A 26,063-nucleotide genomic window follows, 5' to 3' on the forward strand; every position below is an offset into this window, starting at 1 on the left:
GAGTAACTAGCATGGTCAGATGAGACGAAAATTGAACTTTTTGGATGCCATAATAAACCTCACATTAAAACACCTTACCAACAATGAGGTTTTGAGGTGGGAACATCATGGTGTGGGGCTATTTTTTAGCATACGGCACTGGTAAACTTCATATGATTGAACGAAGGATGAATAGACAAATGTACGGATACATTATTGAAAAAAATATGCTGCTATCTACCAGGATGATGAAGATGAAACAAGGTTGGACATTTTGGCATAACAATCACAAACAGTCAAGGAAGCTTTCAGTTGGTTTCAGAGAAAGAAAATAAAACTGCTAGAATGGACCAGCCAATCATCTAATCCGAATCCAATAGAAAATGTATAGAAGGATTTGTGTGGAAGAAAGGGACAAAATCACACCGGAGCAATGCATGAGACTAGTTTCTCCTTACAAGAGGCATCTTGAAGTGGTAATCGCCAATACAGGTTTTTTTTACAAAAGTATTAAATACATTTTAGTAAGCATGTTCAATACTTTTACCCTGTTTCTTTTCACATTGCTACACAAAGTTTAATTTACGTACACCTATGGCTTGATTTCTTTGCCTGTGTAGATTGGATGGATTGTTATAAACATCTGGTGAGAATTCCATGCTAAGAGCACCTTTATGAATATTTTTTACTGCTGTACATACATATATATATACACACACGGCCAAAAGTCTTGACACCCTTGTTGTTCCAGAAAATGAAGCATTTCTCCCAGAAAATTATTTCAATTATACATAATTTTGTAATACACATGTATATTTTGTGTGTATTGGAACAACACAAAAACAGAAAAAAAAAGGACATGATTTTACAAAATTGTTGGTACCTTTACAAAATTGTGGGTAAACCAACTTCGTTTCAAGCATGTGATGCTCATTCAAACTAAACTGTGGCAAGGAACAGGTGTGGGCAAAATGAAAATCATTCCTGAAAACATATAAAAAGGGAATAAGTTGTGCCTGGTGTTTCTGTGTTTCACACTAAGCATGGAGAACAGAAAGAGAAGACATCTGTCTGAGGACATAAGAACCAAAATGTTGAAAATTATCAACAATTAAGGTTACAAATCTATATATCTCTATCTCTCTCGCTCTCTCTCTCTCTCTCTATATATACATACATATCTACAGACACAAATGTACGTACATACACGTCAATAATATTGAGTAACTTAGTGTAAATATACCATTAAAAGGCATTTATTTTTACTTGCAGTATATGAAAGTAAGAAAGCATATTAAGTAGCTAACCAATTACTAAGTACAATACATACCAGACAATTCTTTATCCCATTTATGACATTAATTTGAATAGAGGACGAGGTAAAAACAAAATGAATCTGGCTTGCAATTAATTCTTTTCAGGGCACGTAAGGCAAATAGAGATAAAGGCGGTCTGAATGGAAGTTCATTAAAGTGAAGTGCAGGTCATAGATGTCAAGTGCATATAAAGATATGTGGTCATAAATAATTAACACTGTTCTAAAAAGAAATGGAAATTGAGTATTTCCCAACATAACAATTAGCTACTATATGCAAAGTATGAGAGAAAGACTTCTAGTATCATTTCATAAAGTTAGTTTGGGGAAGCTAACAAATAAATGGTTAAAAAATTAAAAAGTGCCTTCTAGTGGTCACTGAAACACAACTTCTTCAAAACAGAATAATGAAAGCTTAGATAAATGTAAAATGTTTTGATGTGTATGACACACTGTCTGTTAAACAGTTTGTTTAAATAAACAATAGTAACCTAAAAAGGAACACAAATTTCCAGACAAGGACTCCTCTAAATAACTCTAGGGAAGGGTTGCGCTTTGAAAAACGACCTGTGCTTTTCTCTGAAGAAAGGTAATGTGAACTTGGAAAGGGCAATTAAATTGTCAGAATTAACAAATTTGTTTTTAACTAGAAGATAGCCATAAGTATAGTCTAGGGGTTGGTATTGATTGGCAAAACAGAGAACATTCGTCTTCAGGTATTTACGCTGCCACTGGTTGTATTAGAGGCTGTTTTTGTCCCCATCAATCCTAACGGGAGATTGCTCTGACTTCTCATCTACACTAACACAAAGTATCAGGTGCAAATCTTTCCAAATACATTGAGATACCTTTCTGATACTCAAACATTGGAGCAGATTTTGATTTACCAATATTAGAATTATAGTTCACATGCATTGTTTTATCTTTATTATAACGCCATTTTACTCCATGGTGCTTTACATGCAAAAAAGGTATATATATATATATATATATATATATATATATATATATATACATACACACACACATATATATATATATATATATATATATATATATATATATATATACAGTGGGGAAAAAAAGTATTTAGTCAGTCAGCAATAGTGCAAGTTCCACCACTTAAAAAGATGAGAGGCGTCTGTAATTTACATCATAGGTAGACCTCAACTATGGGAGACAAACTGAGAAAAAAAAATCCAGAAAATCACATTGTCTGGTTTTTTTTTCATTTTATTTGCATATTATGGTGGAAAATAAGTATTTGGTCAGAAACAAAATTTCATCTCAATACTTTGTGATATATCCTTTGTTGGCAATGACAGAGGTCAAACGTTTTCTGTAAGTCTTCACAAGGTTGCCACACACTGTTGTTGGTATGTTGGCCCATTCCTCCATGCAGATCTCCTCTAGAGCAGTGATGTTTTTGGCTTTTCGCTTGGCAATACGGACTTTCAACTCCCTCCAAAGGTTTTCTATAGGGTTGAGATCTGGAGACTGGCTAGGCCACTCCAGGACCTTGAAATGCTTCTTACGAAGCCACTCCTTCGTTGCCCTGGCGGTGTGCTTTGGATCATTGTCATGTTGAAAGACCCAGCCACGTTTCATCTTCAATGCCCTTGCTGATGGAAGGAGGTTTGCACTCAAAATATCATGATACATGGCCCCATTCATTCTTTCATGTACCCGGATCAGTCGTCCTGGCCCCTTTGCAGAAAAACAGCCCCAAAGCATGATGTTTCCACCACCATGCTTTACAGTAGGTATGGTGTTTGATGGATGCAACTCAGTATTCTTTTTCCTCCAAACACGACAAGTTGTGTTTCTACCAAACAGTTCCAGTTTGGTTTCATCAGACCATAGGACATTCTCCCAAAACTCCTCTGGATCATCCAAATGCTCTCTAGCAAACTTCAGACGGGCCCGGACATGTACAGGCTTAAGCAGTGGGACACGTCTGGCACTGCAGGATCTGAGTCCATGGTGGCGTAGTGTGTTACTTATGGTAGGCCTTGTTACATTGGTCCCAGCTCTCTGCAGTTCATTCACTAGGTCCCCCCGCGTGGTTCTGGGATTTTTGCTCACCGTTCTTGTGATCATTCTGACCCCACGGGGTGGGATTTTGCGTGAAGCACCAGATCGAGGGAGATTATCAGTGGTCTTGTATGTCTTCCATTTTCTAATTATTGCTCCCACAGTTGATTTCTTCACTCCAAGCTGGTTGGCTATTGCAGATTCAGTCTTCCCAGCCTGGTGCAGGGCTACAATTTTGTTTCTCGTGTCCTTTGACAGCTCTTTGGTCTTCACCATAGTGGAGTTTGGAGTCAGACTGTTTGAGGGTGTGCACAGGTGTCTTTTTATACTGATAACAAGTTTAAACAGGTGCCATTACTACAGGTAATGAGTGGAGGAAAGAGGAGACTCTTAAAGAAGAAGTTACAGGTCTGTGAGAGCCAGAAATCTTGATTGTTTGTTTCTGACCAAATACTTATTTTCCACCATAATATGCAAATAAAATGAAAAAAAACAGACAATGTGATTTTCTGGATTTTTTTTTCTCAGTTTGTCTCCCATAGTTGAGGTCTACCTATGATGTAAATTACAGACGCCTCTCATCTTTTTAAGTGGTGGAACTTGCACTATTGCTGACTGACTAAATACTTTTTTTCCCCACTGTATATATGCATGCATTTATGTGTGTATCAAGCCCTGCCCACTTCATATAGCCACAATCACTCCACACGCAAAGCCCCGTATAATAAATATCTAATCTATATATCTCTATATATACACACTATATATATATATATATATATATATATATATACACATACACACACACACTATATATATATATATATATATATATATATATATATATATATATATATATATATATATATATATATATATATATACACACACACACATATACATACACATTATATACACACACACACACACACACACACGAGGGGCGCCTGAAAACTTCGAGGCCCACCCATGAAATCTTTTTTGCATGGTCTTGTTTTGCAATGCAATATGTTATTTAGTTAGTTGAATGGTCTCATGAGCAATCTGGATTTATTTTGATTTTTTTTGTTTCCGTTACAGCATTTTAAAGTTGGGTCGCAAGGCTGAAATATGGAAATGGAGAAGTTGGCAAAGTTCACACATCGGCTGCTGCAATTCACTCCTGTGGTTTCCAACTGCTTCAGCACCCACCCTATTCCCCTGATTTGTCTCCCTCGGACTATCACCTATTCCTACAGATGAAAAAGCACCTTGGTGGAAGATGGAATTGCAGCCATTGCAACAGTCGATGTGTGTACTTTGCCAACTTCTCCATTTCCATATTTCAGCCTTGCGACCCAACTTTAAAATGTTGTAACGGAAACAAAAAAAAATCAAAATAAATCCAGATTGCTCATGAGACCATTCAACTAACTAAATAACATATTGCATTGCAAAACAAGACCATGCAAAAAAGATTTCATGGGTGGGCCTTGAAGTTTTCAGGCGCCCCTCATAATATATATATATATATATATATATATATATATATATATATATATATATATATATATATATATATATATATATATATACACACATCCAAAAAAAATCAGAGGCAACACACCGTTTGTAGTGAAAAAAAGCTATTTAATTAGCTCAAAAGGTGACGTTTCTGTCCAAACGGGGACCTTTGCTGAGCAATGATTAAGAGCTTTTGAGCTCGAAACGCGTCTGTTCTGTGTACTTATGATGGTGGTGACAATATGCTGTTTATATGAAGTTGGATTTTAATCACTTTATTCAATAAAGAAAATTCTCCAGGAACCAAGAGCTGGATTCTTTTTCTCACTGGATTTCCTTCCTGCTGCACTGCAGATCTCCGTGCTCAAGCTCCTGGAGCAACAGAGGGGTGAGCTGACTTTTCTTTACTTGTTCCCTATTAGTGGCAGTAGTCCGGTGGCTCTAGCTGACAGGATGTTACGCTTGTTTAAAGGGAAGCTGTCTGCAGGATTGTCTACAGTAACCTACAGACAGTGTCAGGAAGGCGCCGTTATACTGACTAAATTGATACCTTGGTTGATGAAATCAGTCTTGCGGTTGTTTTATTTTTTAAAATATATATAATATTCATTATGTAAACTAGGGAGCAGGTCACTGAGGGATCAATAACCTTTCAGCAGTCTTCATTATGAATACCTAATCAGAGCACCACATGAATCCCCCCCATACGCCACTCCAAAGCAAAAGCGTATCTAACTAAAAACTGAAAATAAAGATTAAAACAACCACAAGACGGATTTCATCAACCAAGGTATCTTTTTAATCAGTATAACGGCTCCAACCTGACACCGACTGTAGGTTACTCTCAAAATCCTGCTGACAGGTTCCCTGTAATCTATTTTGTTACTTCTAAACAATCTTTTTCGGTGATTAGTTTGTATCTCCGTTCATACTCCACAAACACACACAAATGATACACCATTTGAAAGGTAAACTTAACCCCTTCAGCAAGAAAATGGCCAAACAATCCACACATCCACGATTTGATCACAAAATACAGTTTAAAGATTAATTTTCATAAACCTGCATTAAGGAAAAATGACCTGCAGGTGGCACCACAGTACTCCAAAGCATACTATTACAAAGCTGCTTACAGACATCACAAACAAATCCAAACATTTGCCTTGGGGGCTTTCCAGCTTGCCGAACTGCTTGCCCAGCCTATTTTAGCCAAATTGGAGGATTGTACACCACTGCAGGTGAGGCACATATGCAAACACATTTGTAAACATGCACTGCTTTTTCGCTGATTACTTCACCCCACCCACACAAATGATACACCATTTGAAAGGTAAACTTGCTTCCTTCAGCCAAAAAAGAGCCAAACAAACCACACATTCACGATTTTATCACTAAATACAGTTTAAACATTCATTTTCATAAACCTGCAGAAAGACAACACAGGTGGCACCTCAACTGGATGACATTTTTTGGCCTCTACTTATCAAACCAATTGATTGTATTACCAATCTACATATATAAATACCCGTCTGTTCATCATCTCATGAAATACATTTACATCTGACCAGCTTGTTTTTTTTTTTTTTTTTTTTTTTTTTTTAATTGCCTGCACCCCCGACGACCAATGTGTGAAAATTTTGCACGGGCCAACTAGTAAACTTTACTACATTTCATTACTCTACTGACTTTTAGTTATTTGGGCTCCCCTTTTGGTTTGAGTTTTCTTACTGAGTAGTCTCTTTTGCATCAGAATCCAGGATTGATATACAGAGCCATTATATATTATACATCATAAATAGATACAAGTATGACACCCTGTGTCTTCGTAACTTACCAATGTGACTCATGTACGTGTGCATAGATTCCACATTGTTTTCCTTCCTTTTTCCTCTTTAATTCCGATGTGCACAGAATGATCGATAATAGATCATTCTGTGCTCTTTAAGATGTCAATTTTCTCGGCAGCGCAACCTGCTGCCAAGAACTCAGATTTTTAAGCAACCTTATAATACAATTTAATCCGCTTATCAGGCAACAAATGTTATAGGAAATTTAAAAAAAAAAAGGAGAGTCAGTGTCGTTTCACCTGTATTCCTTGGCATAGAATGATCGCTTGGAACCGCTCTGGCCTGGGCTGCAATCAAGCAATTTCTAAGAGAAAAGGTCCTCAAGCGATGTGCAGGTGAACATAAAACCTCACAATGTAATAATGGTAATACCATTACTAAGGCATCATGCCAAAACGCGTGGGTTAAAGCTGGAATTCTACTCTCACCTCATGCCGATTCTATATGTTTTTTAAATTATTTAATACATTACGTTTTAAATTAACCTGCACATCACTGGAGCACCTCTTTTCTTCAATAAAGTTATAGGAGGTCAAGTGTTAACGCATCTTAAGGCACAAACTCATGTTTACTATGTATTTGCACAAATTTTTGTTACATTATTTCAAATATCTTTTCTGCAGTTTCTAAACATTTTTCACAAATACATAGTGGGGACATTAATTCTTGTGTCGGTTGGTGTCCAGTTTTTTGTCTTTGTATTAGTTCCAATAAAGTATTCACGTTTTTACACTGGGTTTTCACTGATTTCATCGCTGGACTCCCCTTTTCCTTTTCTCTCATTCATTATTTCAAATAGTGTCTGATCTACTTTGAGAGATTTGCGCCAGAATTTGAAGACAAAGGCAGCAGTTTATAAAAAGGAGTGAAAATGGGTATAGATTGTCCAAATTATGCACACTCACTCCGGCAGGTGAAAAGGTTAAAAAATAAAGAAATATCTCTTGTCAATTTTAAAGAGAGACACATTTATCAATCCCTGTGCAATACACAGAATGTTTGCCTTAAGCCAAAATACAGCATCTGATAAATTTCCTTGGCGATGGAAGAGAGCACAAAACAGTGAACAATTCTAAAGAAATCTGTACCAAGTGGTAGAACAAATGTGACAGTTAAAAAGGGCAAAGTTAGTAACAAAATTATAATAATTATAACCAATAGTTTCATTTTTCAATTTGGATGTCCCTCACCAATCCATTCCTCCTACTGGCTGGTCATGCATTTGACTGCTGCAGGCAATCACTGAACGCAGTGCTGACTAATGCGTCACCAAAATAACCCTACATAAATCACCTGTCCATAAGGCTGAAAGAGGAAACACAGAGAATTGGGCCATCCCAACACAATTGGGAAAAGAAGAGCTGGAAAAAGATATGGAGTATTCTTTAGTTACTTTAGAGCATTATGCGGTTTTTGATTAAAATTTTTTTTGAAAAGGTGGACATCTTTAATTAAAGGAAAGGTATCAGCCTGCATGCTAAAAATAAAATAAAAAAACACAGTTATTTGCTAATCTCTTTTTTTACACCAGGAATATTTATTTTCTAAATTACAGTTGGCAGCAGTATTGGCAAATCTTTAAATCCGGGCTCCTATTTAAAAATGCAATGTTACAATGTGGTCTGCAGGCGTTATGGCTGAATGGGTTTATACACTATCTCCTTTAATTCATTTGCCAGAGATAAAATAGCTTGACAGCTTGATGCACATATTGCTAGCAACAGCAAATAAAACCCACTAAACTAGTATTGATTCCCCTTACACTGAAGATACATCATAGCCAATATCACTTGACTCCAGTAAGACCAGAGGCTAGTCCAGGCGCTGGCATCAGGTGCATGAAAGTGGACTTTTAATTACAAAATGCCTCTAGTCTGATATATATATATATATATATATATATATAAAAGACAGTGATGCTTCACCTTATTTGCCGTTTATGAGTTGAGAAAGGGATTCAAAGGGTAAGAGCTCTCAAGCCAGCCAAGAGGCACTCTGAATTCTGGGTTTAACTTATTTGACACAGATCTGAAACTTCTGTTATACCCAAACGAAGCAGAAAATTGTGCAAAAAGTAATTTGTGAATAGAGGCATAGGCATCAATTTCAAATGTTGCTCTGCCTAACAGCAGATGGAGCACAGATCCACCTAGTTGCAGTTGGAACTTTCCCTTTGCAGAGTACTTTCGTTATCACTAGGATTCTGATCAGTGGGGTCGAACACCCAAGAACCTTCTACCGTAATTATTTCTCAATCATAGCGGTGTTCACAGTCCAAACAATCCATTGAATTGTATCACCACTCAATTTAAGGGATTGTTAAAGTTCGCTAAGAAGATGGTGGCTAAAAGTCACTATGCAGAGAAATAACGTACTATGAAGGAGTCAAAGGTGGACACCCACTAATAAAGTGATGGCATATCTTAGACATGTATCACGAAATTGAAAGCAGTTCCTTTCCAATTCAGTACCTTCATGTTTTCCTGGCAGCAACAACAATACTCTTCTTCTTAGTAGTCCTAGCTGTACTTTCCACTCTATTAGTCATATAGTCAGCGCTTTTCCTCATATGAATAGAAGTCAAAAATGCATTTTTCTCCTTTAACGCGCTGTCACAGCAGTGCCCTTCCTCAGTGGCCACAACAGGGTCAATCATTATTCTCCAAGCATTGTATTTCCCATGCCTACCTGTAATTCAAGGACTTCCAAAATATTTCAATCAGTGGAAACAGTCAAGTCATTTTCTGGTGACCAGCAAACTGTTATAAATGACGTAGGGATATACAAATAATCGCTGTATTACAGGAGAAAAACTACTTCATACAATCATATAAAATATTATGTTTTAGATTTATCTGTATATACTTGGTGTATTACGCTAGATTTCTGGCGAAAAGACTTTGATGAACTTACATACTTTGATCAAATGTATGCAAAGAATATACAATTTTTATATGTTTTACAATAGAATTATAAGCATTTAATTTTTGGCCCATGTTTGTATATAATATGCAGGTGCTTATCACAAAATTAGAATATCATCAAAAAGTTAATTTACCCTATATACTCGTGTATAAGCCGACCCACCTAATTTTGCCACAAAAAACTGGGAAAACTTATTGACTCGCGTATAAGCCTAGGGTGGAAAATGCAGCAGCTACTGTAATATTTCACAAATAAAAACAGATACCAATAAAAGTAAAATTAATTGAGACATCAGTAGGTTAAATGTTTTTGAATAGCCATATTGAATCAGGAGCCCCATATAATGCTCCATACAGTTCATGATGGGCCCCATAAGATGCTCCATACAAAATACACCCCATATAATGCTGCACAAAGGCTAATAATGCCTCCATAGAATAATATGCCCCATATAATGCTCAATAAAGGTTATGGTCCCATAAGATGCTCCATAGATAATGCCCCCATAAGATGCTCCATACATTATTCCCCCATAAAATGCTCCATAGATTATGCCCCACATGATGCTCCATAGATTATGCCCCATAAAATGCTTCATAGATTATGCCCCCATAAAATGCTCCATAGATTATGACCCCATAGGATGCTCCATAGATTATGCCCCCATAAGACGCTCCATAGATTATGCCCCCATAAGATGCTCCATAGATTATGCCCCCATAAGATGCTCCATAGATTATGCCCCCATAAGATGCTCCATAGATTATGCCCCAATAAGATGCTCCATAGATTATGCCCCCATAAGATGCTCCATAGATTATGCCCCCCAAAGAAAATCCAAACGTCATTATCTCAGTAAATTAGAATACGTTATAACACTAGCTTAAAAAATGATTTTAAAATCTGACATGATGGCCTACTGAAATATATGTTCAGCAAATGCTTTCAATACTTGGTTGGGGCTCCTTTTGCATCAATTACTGCATCAATGAGGCGTGACATGGAGGCGATCAGCCTGTGGCACTGCTGAGGTGTTATGAAAGCCCAGGTTGCTTTGATAGCAGCCTTCAGATCATCTGAATTGTTTGGTCTGGTCTCTCTCTCTTGACAATACCCCATAGATTCTCTATGGGGATAGGTCAGGTGAGTTTGCAGGCCAATCAAGCACAGTGATACTGTTGTTTTTAAACCAGGTATTAGTACTTTTGGCAGTGTGAACAGGTGCCAAGTCAAGCTGGAGAATGACATTTCCATCTCCAAAAAGCTTGTCGGCAGAGGGAAGCATGAAGTGGTCTAAAATTTCCTGGTAGATAGCTGCGCTGACTTTGGTCTTGATAAAACACAGTGGGACCTACAGTACACCAGCAGATGAAACTTCACACTAGACCTCAAGCAGCTTGGACTGTGTGACTCTCCACTCTTCCTCCAGACTCTAGGACCTTGATTTCCTAATGAAATGCAAAATTTAATTTCATCTGAAAACAACAGCTTGGACCCCTGAGAATCAGTCCAGTTCTTTTTCTCCTTGGCCCAGGTAAGATGCTTCTGGCGTTGTCTATTGGTTATGAGTGGCCTGACACAAGTAATGTTACACTTGTAGCCCATGTCCTGGATATGCCTGTGTGTGGTGGTACAGCCACCATAAACATGGGTGACTTCAACATCCTCACTGACACTCGTCAGTCAGCCGCTTCCAAACTCCTGTCACTTACTTCATCCTTTACTCTTACTCTATGTTTCTCCACAGTCACCCACACAGACAGACATACATTAGACCTCATCTTCACCTGCTTCGGCTCCCTATCTAATCTCAATACTTCACCTCTCCCCCTATCTGACTGCCATCTACTCACTTGCTCATTCCTGTCCACCTCACCTGCTCCACATGTCCAACAACTGCACACCCCCACTGAAACCTTGCACACCAAGACATTCACACACTAACTGTGTTCTACCACTATATTTCATATCATCATTCCACTACATACAGTGCCACCGTTTTCCACAACGATACACATCAGCTATTAAATCAGTCGCCCCTCTCGGGAAGTGCGCTGAATGAATAGACAACCCTGGCACAACAACCTCACTAAAAAGCTTCGGCCAGTGTCCAGGGATCCTGAGAGGCACTGGAAGACCATACATTTAGAAGAACACTTCACCGCATTCAAACAAGCAACTTTTACATTAAGTTGGCCCTCACCACTGCTAAACAGGACTACTTCACAACCCTCATATATACTTTATTCCACAACCCCAGTTATTCAACAATTAGCCTCCCTAATCACTGCACAAGAGTTTGTCACACATTTCAAAAACAAGATCAACCAAATCAGGCAAGTTTGACTCCTTCAACACCACAACCCCTATGTATAATAGACTACTGCCCTTCCACTAGAACCTTTCTACCCACCATCACTGAAGGAGAGCTTACTCATCTTCTCTCCAAATCACACCACCACTTGTGCACTTGACCTCATCACATCCCCTCCCCAATCTTTTCACCAGGCTTAACCCAGCCCTAACCTACCTCTTCAACCAGATATCATTAACTTCTGGTACCTTCCCTTCTGCCTTCAAATGTGCCACAATCACACCTTTCATGAAGAAACCATCCCTTAACCCAACCTCTACATCTAGCAGATGAGCTCCCATACACATTTCATCTAATGTGTGCAAAGTACTTCACAATTTTATGATGGAATTCATGTTAATAATATTTGCAAATAACTTTTGCTTGTATTTTTATACAAATGTCTGGCCATCTTAAATTAGTTGTCTGACTAAAAAAATAAAGTTCTGTTCAGTCAACTAGCAGCTCAAGCCAGTAGTTGAATGACCAGGTGACTGAAATGGGACTTCATATGTGCTTCCGATGACATCCTGACAAATCAGTTAACAATATAAATGTAAAGTTTTTTTTACATGTACCGTATTTAATATTTTCATAAACAGTATTGTATAACTAAAAAATTAAAATAAAAAAACTAAAGTATTATTTGTAAAATAAAATGTAAAATGTGTTTTCTTCCATATTAAATTTATAATACCAGCAGTTTTATCCATCTCCACCACACTGATTTAAACCACATGTTTTATACTTATTTTTCAAGATGTTCTGATTCATGAAAAACTGTCCCATACAAATAATGAAAACAACATAAAGGCCCGTAGAATAATATTTTACCTTCTAAATAGATAGTACATCACACAGTTTGATGTAGATTTTTAGCATGAAGATTTATCATCAATGGAGAAGCATACACAGGTATAAAACTTTCTACCGAACACCTATATATCATAGAATATATGATGACAATAAGGAAGATCTAGAATTCATCCTCCTAGGGAGTGAGAGTCTTGTCAAATGCGAGTGACTTAGTGTATATCATGTAACTCAATTTTACATCTATGGACACTCAATTTGCCTGGCAAAACTTTAGAAAAAATATCAGGAGTTTAAAATTACTCTAAATGTATTTAATATTAAAGAAATAACTTCACTGGAGAACCCTTTAAAGCATTACCTATCCAAAGGGTACTTTTCTCCCCATTAGAATGGAACGGCAGAATACATACCCAACCACCGTTCCATTCATTCCCTATGGGGCTCGCTGAGTGCTGCACTCTGACCGGCAGCTCAAAAAAAAGAATTGAGCGGCAGTCAAAGATGCACACCGCCACTCCTTTCTAAAGGAAACAAAAGTCACCTGTTTTACAGATCAGTGCGGGTACCAGAGGTCAGACTTCCACCAATCTAAGTTATAACTCTACCCTTGAATGGGCGATAACTTATCTTCACTAGACAACTCGTTTAAAAACTCAACTATAGTTCTAAGCTTCTGTTTTTCCTTCACATTCATTTAACATAACCACCACACATATGAACTTTTTTCTGATTATTGCCCAATACTTAAAAGGCACCCATACAAATTACATAGCTGTTGGACATTAACTCCTAAGCAGTTCCATGACTGCTATTCAAGTCCAAAATCACACACCTGGACCGACCACCAAACTACCGTCCGAACGGGTGCTCAATCCAGAAAAGCAAACATGTAATCTGATTATGTACAAGAGAAAAAAGTGATGGCACTCACCATTCTGTCGTGAAAATTCTTAATTGATTAAAAGGTATTGGCAGGGGAGAAACGTACAGAGAGTGGACGTTCTCTCTGTACGTTCCTCCCACACCAATGCCTTTTAATCAATAAAGAACATACAATTGTTTTGCCAACAGCTCTCTTCTGACTCCCCAATACACAAACAGTTGATTCTTCCGAAAGCCGTCTTCCCTATGAAAGAGCCACTGCTAGACTCCTCTGCTGGTGGTCCTCCATGGAGAACAAAAGGATCATCCACTGGAATTCAAAATTATTGATACTTCTCTACCCTAACATCATCTGTGGAGGAAGAGTCAGGAGACCCATACACAGTATGGCAGTCAATCTAGTCTACTCTATATGGGAGGCTTAAGGCTTTTAGCAAGGGATTTATACAGCACTTAAGGCTGAAATCTTTTGTACTGGATGTAAGCGGGCTATACACATTAGATGACTGTAGGCTAAACAATGTTTCAGCCAATTGTTTGGCCGACAGTATTCTCAGCCGACTCTCCCATGCACAGGAGTGCTTGTTTGAAAGAATGCTCCTATGTTCTCTATGATAAAATTGCCGAATGACATGTCAGCCAATGGGATATTGCCGGGAAAACAATGCGGTTGGCAATTCCAAATCATACATGCGCTTTTGACATCTACACATACATACTGGACCTGAGCTGGGCAAACTGTGACCCACGGGACATATCCAGTCCTCTGGCTGTTTCAGTCTGGCCACGACAGCTGAAAGGCTAAAACAGAGGCTCATACTGTATACAGAGTATACTGTATATACAGCAGCTATATAGGGGAATGTGGGGGCTCATACTGTATATAGAGGCCATGTGAGGGCTCATACTGTATACAGAGGGCTAGGTGAACGCTCATACTGTATATAAGGTGCTATGTGGGGCTTATATTGCATATAGAGAGGCTATGTAGGGAATCACTATATAGGTCATGAGGGAGCTCAAGATGTATATAGGAGGCAATGTGGGGGATCATGCTGTATACAGGGGTTATGTGAGCACTCACACTATATAGAGGGGGCTATGTGGGGGCTTATACTGTATATAGAGTGCACGTGGGGGCTCATTGTATATAAAGAGGCTATGTGAGGGCTAATACTGTATATAGGAGGCTACGTGAGGGTTCACATCGTTTGTAGAGAGGCTATGTGGGGGCTCACTGTATATAGAGACGGTAAGTGGGGGGCTCATACTGTATATAGGAGGCTATGTGAGGGCTCACATTATTTGTAGAGAGGCTATGTGGGGGCTCAGTATGTATAGAGGGGGCTAACAGTGTATATAGGGGTTATGTTGATACTCACTGTATAACAAGGGGCTATGTGGCTACTCACACGGCAAATAGGGTGTCTATGTGGGGGCTCATACGACAGTGGGTCGGTGTGTAAGCTCATACATACGACATACAGGAGAGCTGTAAGTGGGGTCAATGTGGATATAGGTGGATGTCCTCATACTTAATTCTGCTCAATATGAAGTGATACAATACAGAATAATTACAATTAATAAGATAATATTGAGCAGTGTGTTTCAGCTAAATTCATTCAACAACTTTACTCTTTTGCTCTTCTTAAGATGAGAAACAAAGTAAAAAAATAATTGCGGGTCCACCCGACTTCTCAAAATTTGTACAAGAAAGCTATTTATCGATATCCAAAACAGTTACCATTATATATTGTCAATTTATGTACCAACACTATACAGTAGCAGCATCCATAATGAGTATTAACCCCTTCCTGACATCAGACGTACTATCCCGTCCATGGGACCCGGGCCCCTATGCCCATGGACGGGATAGTACGTCTAGCGCGATCAGCGGCGCCCATGTGGTGAGCGCCGCTGATCGCGGCCGGGTGTCAGCTGATTATCACAGCTGACACCCGGCACTATGTGTCAGGAGCGGTCACGGACCGCCCCCGACACGTTAACCCCTTGCACACTGGGAGTTAAAGGGAAGCATCGGCAGGGAGGGGGCTCCCTCCGTGCTTCCCTGAGCCCCCTACGGCAGCGCAATGTGCAGCGCTGCTGCGGGGGACTCCTTTCCTCCAGGCCCCCGGATCCAAGATGGCGACGGGGGCCTTCGGAGGCCTGGAGGAAGCTGGCTTCCTCAGTGCCTGCAAAGCGCAGGCATGAGGAAGCCTTGTGCACTGCCTGTGACAGATTGCTGATCTGTCACAGTGATCTGTTTTGTGACAGATCAGCGATCTGTCACAGGACAGTGATGTCCCACCTGGGACTATGTAATAAAGTAAAAAAAAAAATTAAAAAAAGTGTAAAAATAATTTTAAAAAAAATCGCCAAATAAATTAGTAAAAAAAAAAAAAAAATATTCCCCAATAAATTCAATTTTTGAAAATAAAAACCCAAAACAATAAAAGTACACATATTAGGTATCGCCGCGTCCGTAACGACCCGCCCTATAAAACTGTCCCATTAGTTAACCCCTTTAGCGAACCCCTAAAAAATTAAAAATAAAAAACAAAGCAAAAAATAATGATTTATTATCATACCGCCAAACAAAAAGTGTAATAACGCGCGATCAAAAAGATGCATATAAATATCCATGGTACCGCTGAAAACGTCATCTTGTCCCGCAAAAAACGAGCCGCCACACAGCATCATCAGCGAAAAAATAAAAAAGTTATAGCTCGCAGAATAAAGCGATGCAAAAATAATTATTTTTTATATAAATAGTTTTCATTGCATAAAAGCGCCAAAACATAAAAAAACTACCTAAATGAGGTATCGCTGTAACCGTACTGACCCGAAGAATAAAACAGCTTTATCAATTTTACCGCACGCGGAACGGTGTAAACGCACTCCCCCAAAAGAAATTCATGAAACGCTGGTTTTTGTTCATTCTGCGTCCCAAAAATCCGAATAAAAAGCGATCAAAAAATGTCACGTGCCCGAAAATGGTACCAATAAAAACGTCAACTCGTCCCGCAAAAAATAAGACCTCACATGACTCGGTGGGTCAAAATACGGAAAAATTATAGCTCTCAATATGTGGTGATGCAAAAACTATTTTTACAATAAAAAGCGTCTTTTAGCGTGCGACAGCTGCCAAAAATAAAAACCGCCATAAATAGTAAATCAAACCCCCCGTTATCACCCCCTTAGTTAGGGAAAAATAATAAAATTAAAAAAATGTATTTATTTCCATTTTTCCGTTAGGGCTAGGGTTAGGGCTAGGGTTTGGGCTAGGGCTGAGATTAGGGTTAGGGGTGTGTTGGGGTTCGGGTTGGAGTTAGAATTGGGGGTTTCCACTGTTTGGGCACATCAGGGGCTCTCCAAATGCAAGATTGCGTCTGATCTCAATTCCAGCCAATTCTGAGTTGAAAAAGTCCTATGGTGCTCCTTCCCTTCCAAGCTCTGCCATGCGCCCAAACAGTGTTTTACCCCCACATGTAGGGTATCAGCCTACTCAGGACAAATTGCAAAACAATTTTTGGGGTCCAATTTCTCCTGTTACCCTTAGGAAAATAAAAAATTGGGGGCAAAAATATCATTTTTGTGGAAAAAAATGATTTTTTTATTTTCACGTCCGAGCGTTATAAACTTCTGTGAAGCACTTGGGGGTTCAAAGTGCTCACCACACATCTAGATAAGTTCCGTGGGGGGGTCTAGTGTCCAAAATGGGGTCACTTGTTGGGAGTTTCAATAGTTTAGGTACATCAGGGGCTCTCCAAACGCACATGACACCCGCAGACCATTCCATCAAAGTCTGCATTCCAAAACGTCACTACTTCCCTTCCAAGACCCGACGTTTGCCCATACAGTAGTTTTCTCCCACATATGGGGTGTCAGCGTACTCAGGACAAATTGGACAACAACTTTTGTGGTCCAATTTCTCCTGTTACCCTTGGGAAAATGAAAAAATTGGGGACTAATTGATCATGTTTGTGGAAAAAATACGATTTTTTTATTTTCATGCCCTGGCATTATAAACTTCTGTGAAGCCCTTGGGGGTTCAAAGTGCTCACCTCACATCTAGATAAGTTCCTTAGGGGGTCTAGTTTTCAAAATGGGGTCATTTGTGGGGAGTTTCCACTGTTTAGGTACATTAGGGGCTCTCCAAAGGCAACATGACACCCGCAGACCATTCCATCAAAGTCTGCATTCCAAAACGTCACTACTTCCCTTCCGATCCCCGACGTGTGCCCATACAGTAGTTTTCTCCCACATATGGGGTATCAGCATACTCAGGACAAATTGGACAACAACTTTTGGGGTCCAATTTCTCCTGTTACCCTTGGGAAAATAAAAAAAATGGTGACTAAAAGATCATGTTTGTGGAAAAAATACGAATTTTTTATTTTCACGCCCGGGCGTTATAAACTTGTGAAGCACTGGGGGGTTCAAAGTGCTCACCACACATCTAGATAAGTTCCTTGGGGGGGTCTAGTTTCCAAAATGGTGTCATTTGTGGGGGGTTTCCACTGTTTAGGTACATCAGGGGTTTTCCAATCGCGACATGGTGTCCGATCTCAATTCCAGCCAAAAACGTCAAATGGCGCTGCTTCCCTTCCGAGCTCTGCCATGCGCCCAAATAGTGGTTTACCCCCACATGTGGGGTATCAGCGTACTCAGGACAAATTGCACAATAACTTTTAGGGTGCTGTTACCCTTGGAAAAATAAGAATTAAGGGTGAAAAGATCATTTTTGTGGAAATATGATTTTTTAATTGTACGGCTTTATGTTATAAACTTCTGTGAAGCCCTTGGGGGTTCAAAGTTCTCACCACACATCTAGATAAGTTCCTTAGGGGGTCTAGTTTCCAAAATGGTGTCATTTGTGGGGGGTTTCCACTGTTTTGGTACATCAGGGGTTTTCCAATCGCGACATGATGTCCGATCTCAATTCCAGCCAAAAACGTCAAATGGCGCTGCTTCCCTTCCAAGCTCTGCCATGCGCCCAAATAGTGGTTTACCCCCACATGTGGGGTATTAGGATACTCAGGACAAATTGCACAATAACTTTTAGGGTCCTGTTACCCTTGGGAAAATAAAAATTGGGGTGAAAAGATCATTTTTGTGGAAAAAATATGATTTTTTAATTGTACCGCTGTACGTTATAAACTTCTGTAAAGCCCTTGTGGGTTCAAAGTTCTCACCACATATCTAGATAAGTTCCTTGGGGGGTCTAGTTTCCAAAATGGGGTCACTTGTAGGGGGTTTCCACTGTTTAGGTACATCAGGGACTCTCCAAACGTGACATGGCGTCCGATCTGAATTCCAGCCAATTTTGCATTGAAAAAGTCAAACGGCGCTCCTTCCATTCTGAGCTCTGCCATGCGCCGAAACAGTCGTTCCCCCCCACAAATCAGGTATCAGCGTACTCAGGACAAATTGCACAATAACTTTTGCAGTCCAATTTCTCCTGTTACCCTTGGTAAAATAAAAAAATTGAACCTGAAGTATTTTTTTTGTGAAAAAAAGTTAGATGTTCATTTTTTTTTAAATATTCAAAAAAATTCCTGTGACGCACCTAAAGGGTTAATAAACTTCTTGAATGTGGTTTTGAGCACCTTAAGGGGTGCAGTTTTTAGAATGGTGTCACTTTTGGGTATTTTCTATCATATAGACCCCTCAAAGTGGCTTCAAATGTGATGTGGTCCTAAAAATAAAATGGTGTTGTAAAAATGAGAAATCGCTGGTCAACTTTTAACCCTTATAACTTCCTAACAAAAAAAAATTTTGGTTCCAAAATTGTGCTGATGTAAGGTAAACATGTGGGAAATGTTAGTTATCAAGTTTTTTGTGTGCCGTATCTCTGTGATTTAAGGACATAAAAATTCAAAGTTGGAAAATTGCGAAATTTTCAAAATTTTTGCAAAATTTCCGTTTTTTTCACAAATAAACGCAAGTTATTTGATTGAAATTTTACCACTAACATGAAGTACAATATGTCACGAGAAAACAATGTCAGAATCACCGGGATCCATAGAAGCGTTCCAGAGTTATGACCTCATAAAGGTACAGTGGTCAGAATTGTAAAAATTGGCCCGGTCATGAACGTGCAAACCACCCTTGGGTTGAAGGGGTTAAACCTGTCAAAAGTGAGAAACAAATGTTCCAATCCTGATGGATTGCCCTTACATAGCGTAAATCCATTCTACAGGTAGCATTGTGTGAACTACGACCATTTTGACTGAAGAGAGAATATAACTATGGTACTGACCATGCTCTATGGCAGCTTTGAGTGTCGCTTCAGGATGTGTCGAACCAAGGGGGTTCCGCACAAATCGTCGTCGGCGCCTCAAGTCATCTTCCCAGTAGTCAAGGCGCCAGAACTCCCGGGGCCGGCTACAACAAAACACAGGGATCACACATGTTAGCCATTACTAAACAGCATGGTAGCTGTGAATTTTCACAGACAGCTTTCCTTGTTTGCTTAGCTCTTTCTTTGACTTTCGCTGTTATAACTGTCACTATTGAATAATTTAACTTCTTAAGTATTTCTTCACTGAAGAGCTAATGTGATATCACTGTAAACCAGAGATGCATCCAATAAAGACTTTGTGTACTTTAATTCACAGTTAGTCAGTAATGGACACAAACAGGTCAAAATATATTTCAAAATACATATTTTACATTATATAAAATATAACAAAGATTAAAATAACACAAGAGTTCAGTATTTTACCACCTTCTTCTCAATGGTGCACAGTATGACTATCTAAAGAGTCCTACCAACCTAAAAGACCTGGAATTTATTGGAATTAAGTCACAATGTGAATGAGTAGAGCAAACCGTGCATGGACATATCTAAAGACTCTACAAAGTAAGGATAAACTAGAACCGGACCAATAACCTCAATGTCCATACTACACATACTCGCCGCCATTACTATAAGCCTTTCTATCTTGCATTTTCTCTTTACTTATGTCCTTGAAAAGAACAATATCACTTTTCCATCTAAGGAATTCCTCTTCGTGGTAGGAAGGTGAAAGGAACACTAAATACATCATTGTAAAATGAATTGCTGACAGTGTGATCAACTTCCCTGCACACTAGTGGCATGCGCTCCGATTTCAGGCTCATTTCAGCCCCAGCAGGGCATCTCTCCCTGAGACTGCATTTATAAACCAGAATAGGGAAAAGGCTATTATAAATATGGGATAGCATTACCTATATTAATCAATGTCTGTCCCCTTTCATCATTTTTCTTTCTAATTTGTGCCTTTCCTTCACAAGGTCAGTAAATCAAACCAAAGACCATTTGCCTCGAAAGTGTTAACTTTAATGAAAATCTTGCTCATGTCGGTATGGTACGCGATAATAAAATATTACTCAGCTTAGGTGTGCAGGAATTTAATTAAAATCATCTCCTAAAATATTCATAACCTTTAGCCCTTGGGGTACCAAAATTATATATGCCTTTACATTTAGATATGTAACAAACTACCCTTTCTATTGTCTGTTTTGTTTTCCTAGAAAACACCATGTCCTCCGCATCAGAGCTTCAAAGCAATTCTTACATAACTATTGATATTACAACATATATACGGTAAATGAATGGAAATCGACAAGCTTCAGAGTACACACATTATAATCACATATAATCCCTGTCTGTCTAAGAGTATGAGGAATATAGGAGATATCAGAAATATAAAAAGGTAAAAAATAAGGAAATAAATTATAATGCAGGCCCAAACATTTTTTGGGCAAAAGAAAAAAGTTTCCAATCATCAGAGTTCGCTTGACTGATTCAAACCGTTTGACATGGATAGCAGGACCTCACTTGTACATGGCCTGGTTTCCGATCAGGAATATCTGATGATATCCATGCAGCAAGAAAACTCACACGCACTACATAAACTTTCTGGTGAAGATTTCCAAAATGGGATCTGGGAACACAAGTTTACCAAAAATATTACAGCACATGAAGTCTTCACGTGAGGATGGAATCAGGAATGTTTAAACTAGGGACTGGGGGGAGGGTATTCCTTTTATTGGAGGGGAAGACAGTGCAGATAGAGACCTGGGCACAAATAATGAAATTGGGGGTGGGGGTGGCATGGGGGGTGGGGATAGAACAGTTAATAATTTAAGAAAGAATAGAGGTACAGAGAGATACATAAAGTGCATGTATACTAATGCCAGAAGCCTCGCCAACAAAATGGAGGAATTTGAGTTAATGTTGTTGGAACATAATTATGACATGGTGGGGATATCTGAGACATGGCTGGATGAGAGCCATGACTGGGTGGTTAATTTACAGGGCTATAGTCTGTTCAGAAATGACAGTACAAATAAACGAGGGGGAGGCGTGTGTTTATATGTAAAATCATCCTTAAAACCCATCCTTCGTGATAATATATATGAATCTAAAATGTAGAGTCCCTGTGGGTAGCGATAAGGGGAGGGGGAAAAATAATAAATTATTGATAGGGGTTTGTTATAAGCCTCCAAAAATAATGGAAGCAACAGAGAATATCCTCATAAAGCAAATAGATGAAGCTGCGACTCAAGGAGAAGTCATTATTATGGGGGACTTCAACTACCCTGAAATACATTGGGGAACCAAAACCTGTAGTTCCAGCAAAGGTAATAGGTTTTTGACAACTATGAGAGACAATTACCTTTCACAACTGGTTCAGGACCCAACAAAAGGGGGGGCACTGCTAGACCGAATATTAACCAACAGGCCAGACCGCATATCAAATGTAAGGGTTGAGGGTCACTTGGGTAATAGTGATCACAAATTAATAAGTTTTCATGTATCCTCTAATAAGATGTGTAGTAGAGGGGTTACAAGGACACTAAACTTCAGGAAAGCAAATTTCCAACGGATGAGAGATGATCTTGGTGAAATTAACTGGGACGATATCCTGAGACATAAAAATACACAAAGAAACTGGGAAACGTTTATTAGCATCCTGAATAGGACCTGTGCACAATATATACCGTATGGGAATAACCATGCGAGAAATAGGAGGAAACCACTATGGCTAAATAGAGCTGTAAGGGGTGCAATAAGAGATAAAAATAAAGCATTTAGAGAATTAAAGCAAGTAGGTAGTGAGGAGGCATTAAATACAGAAAATTAAATACATTCTGTAAAAAGTAAATCAAGACAGCAAAGGTTGAGACAGAGAGACTTATTGCCAGAGAAAGTAAAAATAATCCCAAAATATTCTTTAACTACATAAATAGTAAGAAGCTAAAAAATGATAGTGTTGGCCCCCTTAAAAATAGTCTGGGTGAAATGGTGGATGAGGAAAAAGCCAATATGCTAAATGACTTTTTCAACAGTATTTACACAAGAAAATCCCATGACAGATAACAAGATCAGGGATAAAAATTGTCCATTAAATGTCACCTGCTTAACCCAGCAGGAAGTACGGCGGCGTCTAAAAATCACTAAAATTGACAAATCCCCGGGCCCAGATGGGATACACCCCCGAGTACTGCAGGAATTAAGCACAGTCATAGATAGACCATTATTTTTAAGCTTTAAAGATTCCATAATAACAGGGTCTGTACCACAGGACTGGCGTATAGCTGCCAATATTCAAAAAGGGGACAAAAACTGAACTTGGAAATTATAGGCCAGTAAGTTTAACCTCAACTGTGGGTAAAATCCTGGAGGGTTTTCTAAGAGATACTATACTGGAGTATCTGGAGAAGAATAACCTCATGACCCAATATCAACATGGGTTTACAAGGGACAGTTCCTGTCAGACTAATCTGATAAGCTTTTATGAAGATTTAAGATCAGGACTGGACCAAGGGAATGCAGTGGACGTGGTGTACATAGACTTTTCAAAAGCTTTTGATACGGTGCCACACAAAAGGTTGATACATAAAATGAGAACAATGGGGATAGGGGAAAATATGTGTAGGTGGATTAAGAGCTGGCTCAGGGATAGGAAACAAAGGGTGGTTATTAATGGAGCACACTCGGACTGGATCACGGTTAGCAGTGGGGTACCACAGGGGTCAGTTTTGGACCCGCTTCTTTTTAACATTTATTCATGACCTTGTAGGGGGCATAGAGAGTAGAATTTCAATATTTGCAGATTACACTAAACTCAGCAGGGTAATCAATACAGAGGAGGACAATTTTAAATTACAGGAGGATTTATGTAAACTAGAAGATTGGGCTGATAAATGGCAAATGAGCTTTAATGGGGATAAATGTAAGGTCATGCACTTGGGTAGAACGAACAAGATGTATAATTATGTGCTTAATTGTAAAACACTGGGCAAAACTGTCACTGAAAAAGACCTGGGTGTATGGGTGGATGACAAACTCACATTTAGTGACCAGTGTCAGGCAGCTGCTGCAAAGGCAAATAAAATAATGGGATGCATTAAAAGAGGCATAGATGCTCATGAGGAGAACATAGTTTTACCTCTATATAAGTCACTAGTGCGACCACACTTAGAATACTGTGTACAGTTCTGGTCTCCGGTGTATAAGACAGACATAGCTGAACTGGAGCGGGTGCAGAGAAGAGCGACCAAGGTTATTAGGGAACTAGGGGGTCTGCAACACCAAGACAGGTTATTACACTTGGGGTTATTTAGTTTGGAAAATCGAAGGCTTGGGGTGATCTTATTACAATGTATAAATATATGCGGGGACAATACAAAGACCTTTCTAATGATCTTTTTACTCTTAGACCTGTGACAGGGACAACGGGGCATCCTCTACGTCTGGAGGAAAGGTTTAAGCATACTCACAGACGCGGATTCTTTACTGTAAGAGCAGTGAGACTATGGAACTCTCTGCCATATGATGTTGTAATGAGTGATTCCCTAATAAAATTTAAGAAGGGACTGGATGCCTTTCTTGAAAAGTATAATATTACAGGGTATATACACTAGTTTCCTTAATATTGTGTTGATCCAGGGACCTAGTAGGATTGCCATATGTGGAGTCGGGAAGGAAATTTTTTCCCCAATGTGAAGCTTACTGTTTGCCACATGGTTTTTTTTTGCCTTCCTCTGGATCAACATGTAAGGGCAAGTTAGGATAGGATATGGGTTGAACTAGATGGACTTAAAGTCTTCCTACAACTTCCTACAACCTTAATAACTATGTTATCCAGGGTTAAGCAGCTTTTATTGCTCATTTGCATGTCCATGTTATAATCAGGATAACGGCAAAAGGTGCCAACATAATGGCTGCAATTTTAAATTGTACCAGTGCTGCATCTATGGAAGTGTGGCCTAAAACAAATTTTACCAACATTTGGAACATCTAATGGAAATGAAAAAAAAAAAAAAATCTGTTTACACAATTATTATTCTCAGTTTAACTTTAGTTATGTGCTATCAGTGACTGCAAAAAGTAGTGAAATGGTTAAAATGGAATATCTAGAAAAACAAAACTAAAATGTAAGGTTCTTTGTGAGGCTCGATTAATAATAGATATTTTCTCATTTGTGATTTTGGGGAGAAATGTGAAGCACAGCTGGCTATGTGCGATTCTATGATAGTCTGAATAGACTGCATGGGCACTTCATCATTCTGCCTCCTTACGTTTATCTGTAAAAATTACTATCAAATATCAGGCAGCCTGCAGTTGGGAATCACATACTGCTCTAGGTCTATGGGGAATGATACAATGAGGGTCTATTCATCAGAATGGCAATCGGTACAAGTAATTAGTTCCCCAGACTAGAGATCTCCTGCAAGGCTTATTTCAGCTGGAGACACAAACATATGACAATGAAAAGCTAATGAAACCTGCTAAAATGTGTTAACCTTCACCACCATCAATCCTTTCAATTCTCCTGCTTTCAGTGTTAGGCAAAGATGCTAAATTATTCATATGTTTGGCTACCGTCCCGAGTCATACCCTCTAATCTAAAACTGAAAAAAAGTTAATGAATAAATTATTGTCCATTATTCAAAATTTCCTAATCCTAAAAGTAGATAGATAAATGCATACATATCTCTATATAGACATATACCTAACTGAATGTGTTTAGTTGTGGTCTATAGTTAGCCATTTGCTTATAGTTTGCAGGACTGTTCACAAACTTCAATTAACATCACCTCCTATTTTCTATCTAATCGAAGAATTAGACTTCACTAAACTGCCATATTTGCATATATACAAAACTGATGGAATGATATAAAAACGTAAGCCAAAACTATTAACCTACAGTGGAGAACAGAAGTATTTCATACACTGCCAATTTCGCAAGTTTAGCCTGCAATTTTTATCGTAGGTACACTTCAAATGTACAATCGAAAAATAAAACCAAAAAATCACATTGTATGATTTTTAAATAAATAAACTGCATTTTATTTAATGAAATAAATATTTTACACAGTAGAAAAATAGAACTTAATTGGTACAGAAACTGCT

The 26,063-nt window shown here is 38.8% G+C and overlaps 1 protein-coding gene across 2 annotated transcripts in view; it reads right to left on the minus strand.

The window, feature by feature from the left end:
* LRBA (LPS responsive beige-like anchor protein) overlaps positions 1–26,063 on the minus strand; it is a 920,035-nt gene that overhangs the window by 428,099 nt on the left and 465,873 nt on the right. For both annotated transcript variants that reach the window (XM_073576254.1, XM_073576253.1), the window contains exon 37: positions 19,917–20,041. In XM_073576254.1, coding sequence (XP_073432355.1) covers positions 19,917–20,041 — 125 coding nt within the window. The remainder of the gene's footprint in view (positions 1–19,916; positions 20,042–26,063) is intronic.

Source organism: Dendrobates tinctorius, unplaced genomic scaffold (assembly GCF_039654945.1).
Source record: "Dendrobates tinctorius isolate UK_male_01 unplaced genomic scaffold, ASM3965494v1 ptg000008l, whole genome shotgun sequence".
NCBI lineage: Eukaryota > Metazoa > Chordata > Amphibia > Anura > Dendrobatidae > Dendrobates > Dendrobates tinctorius.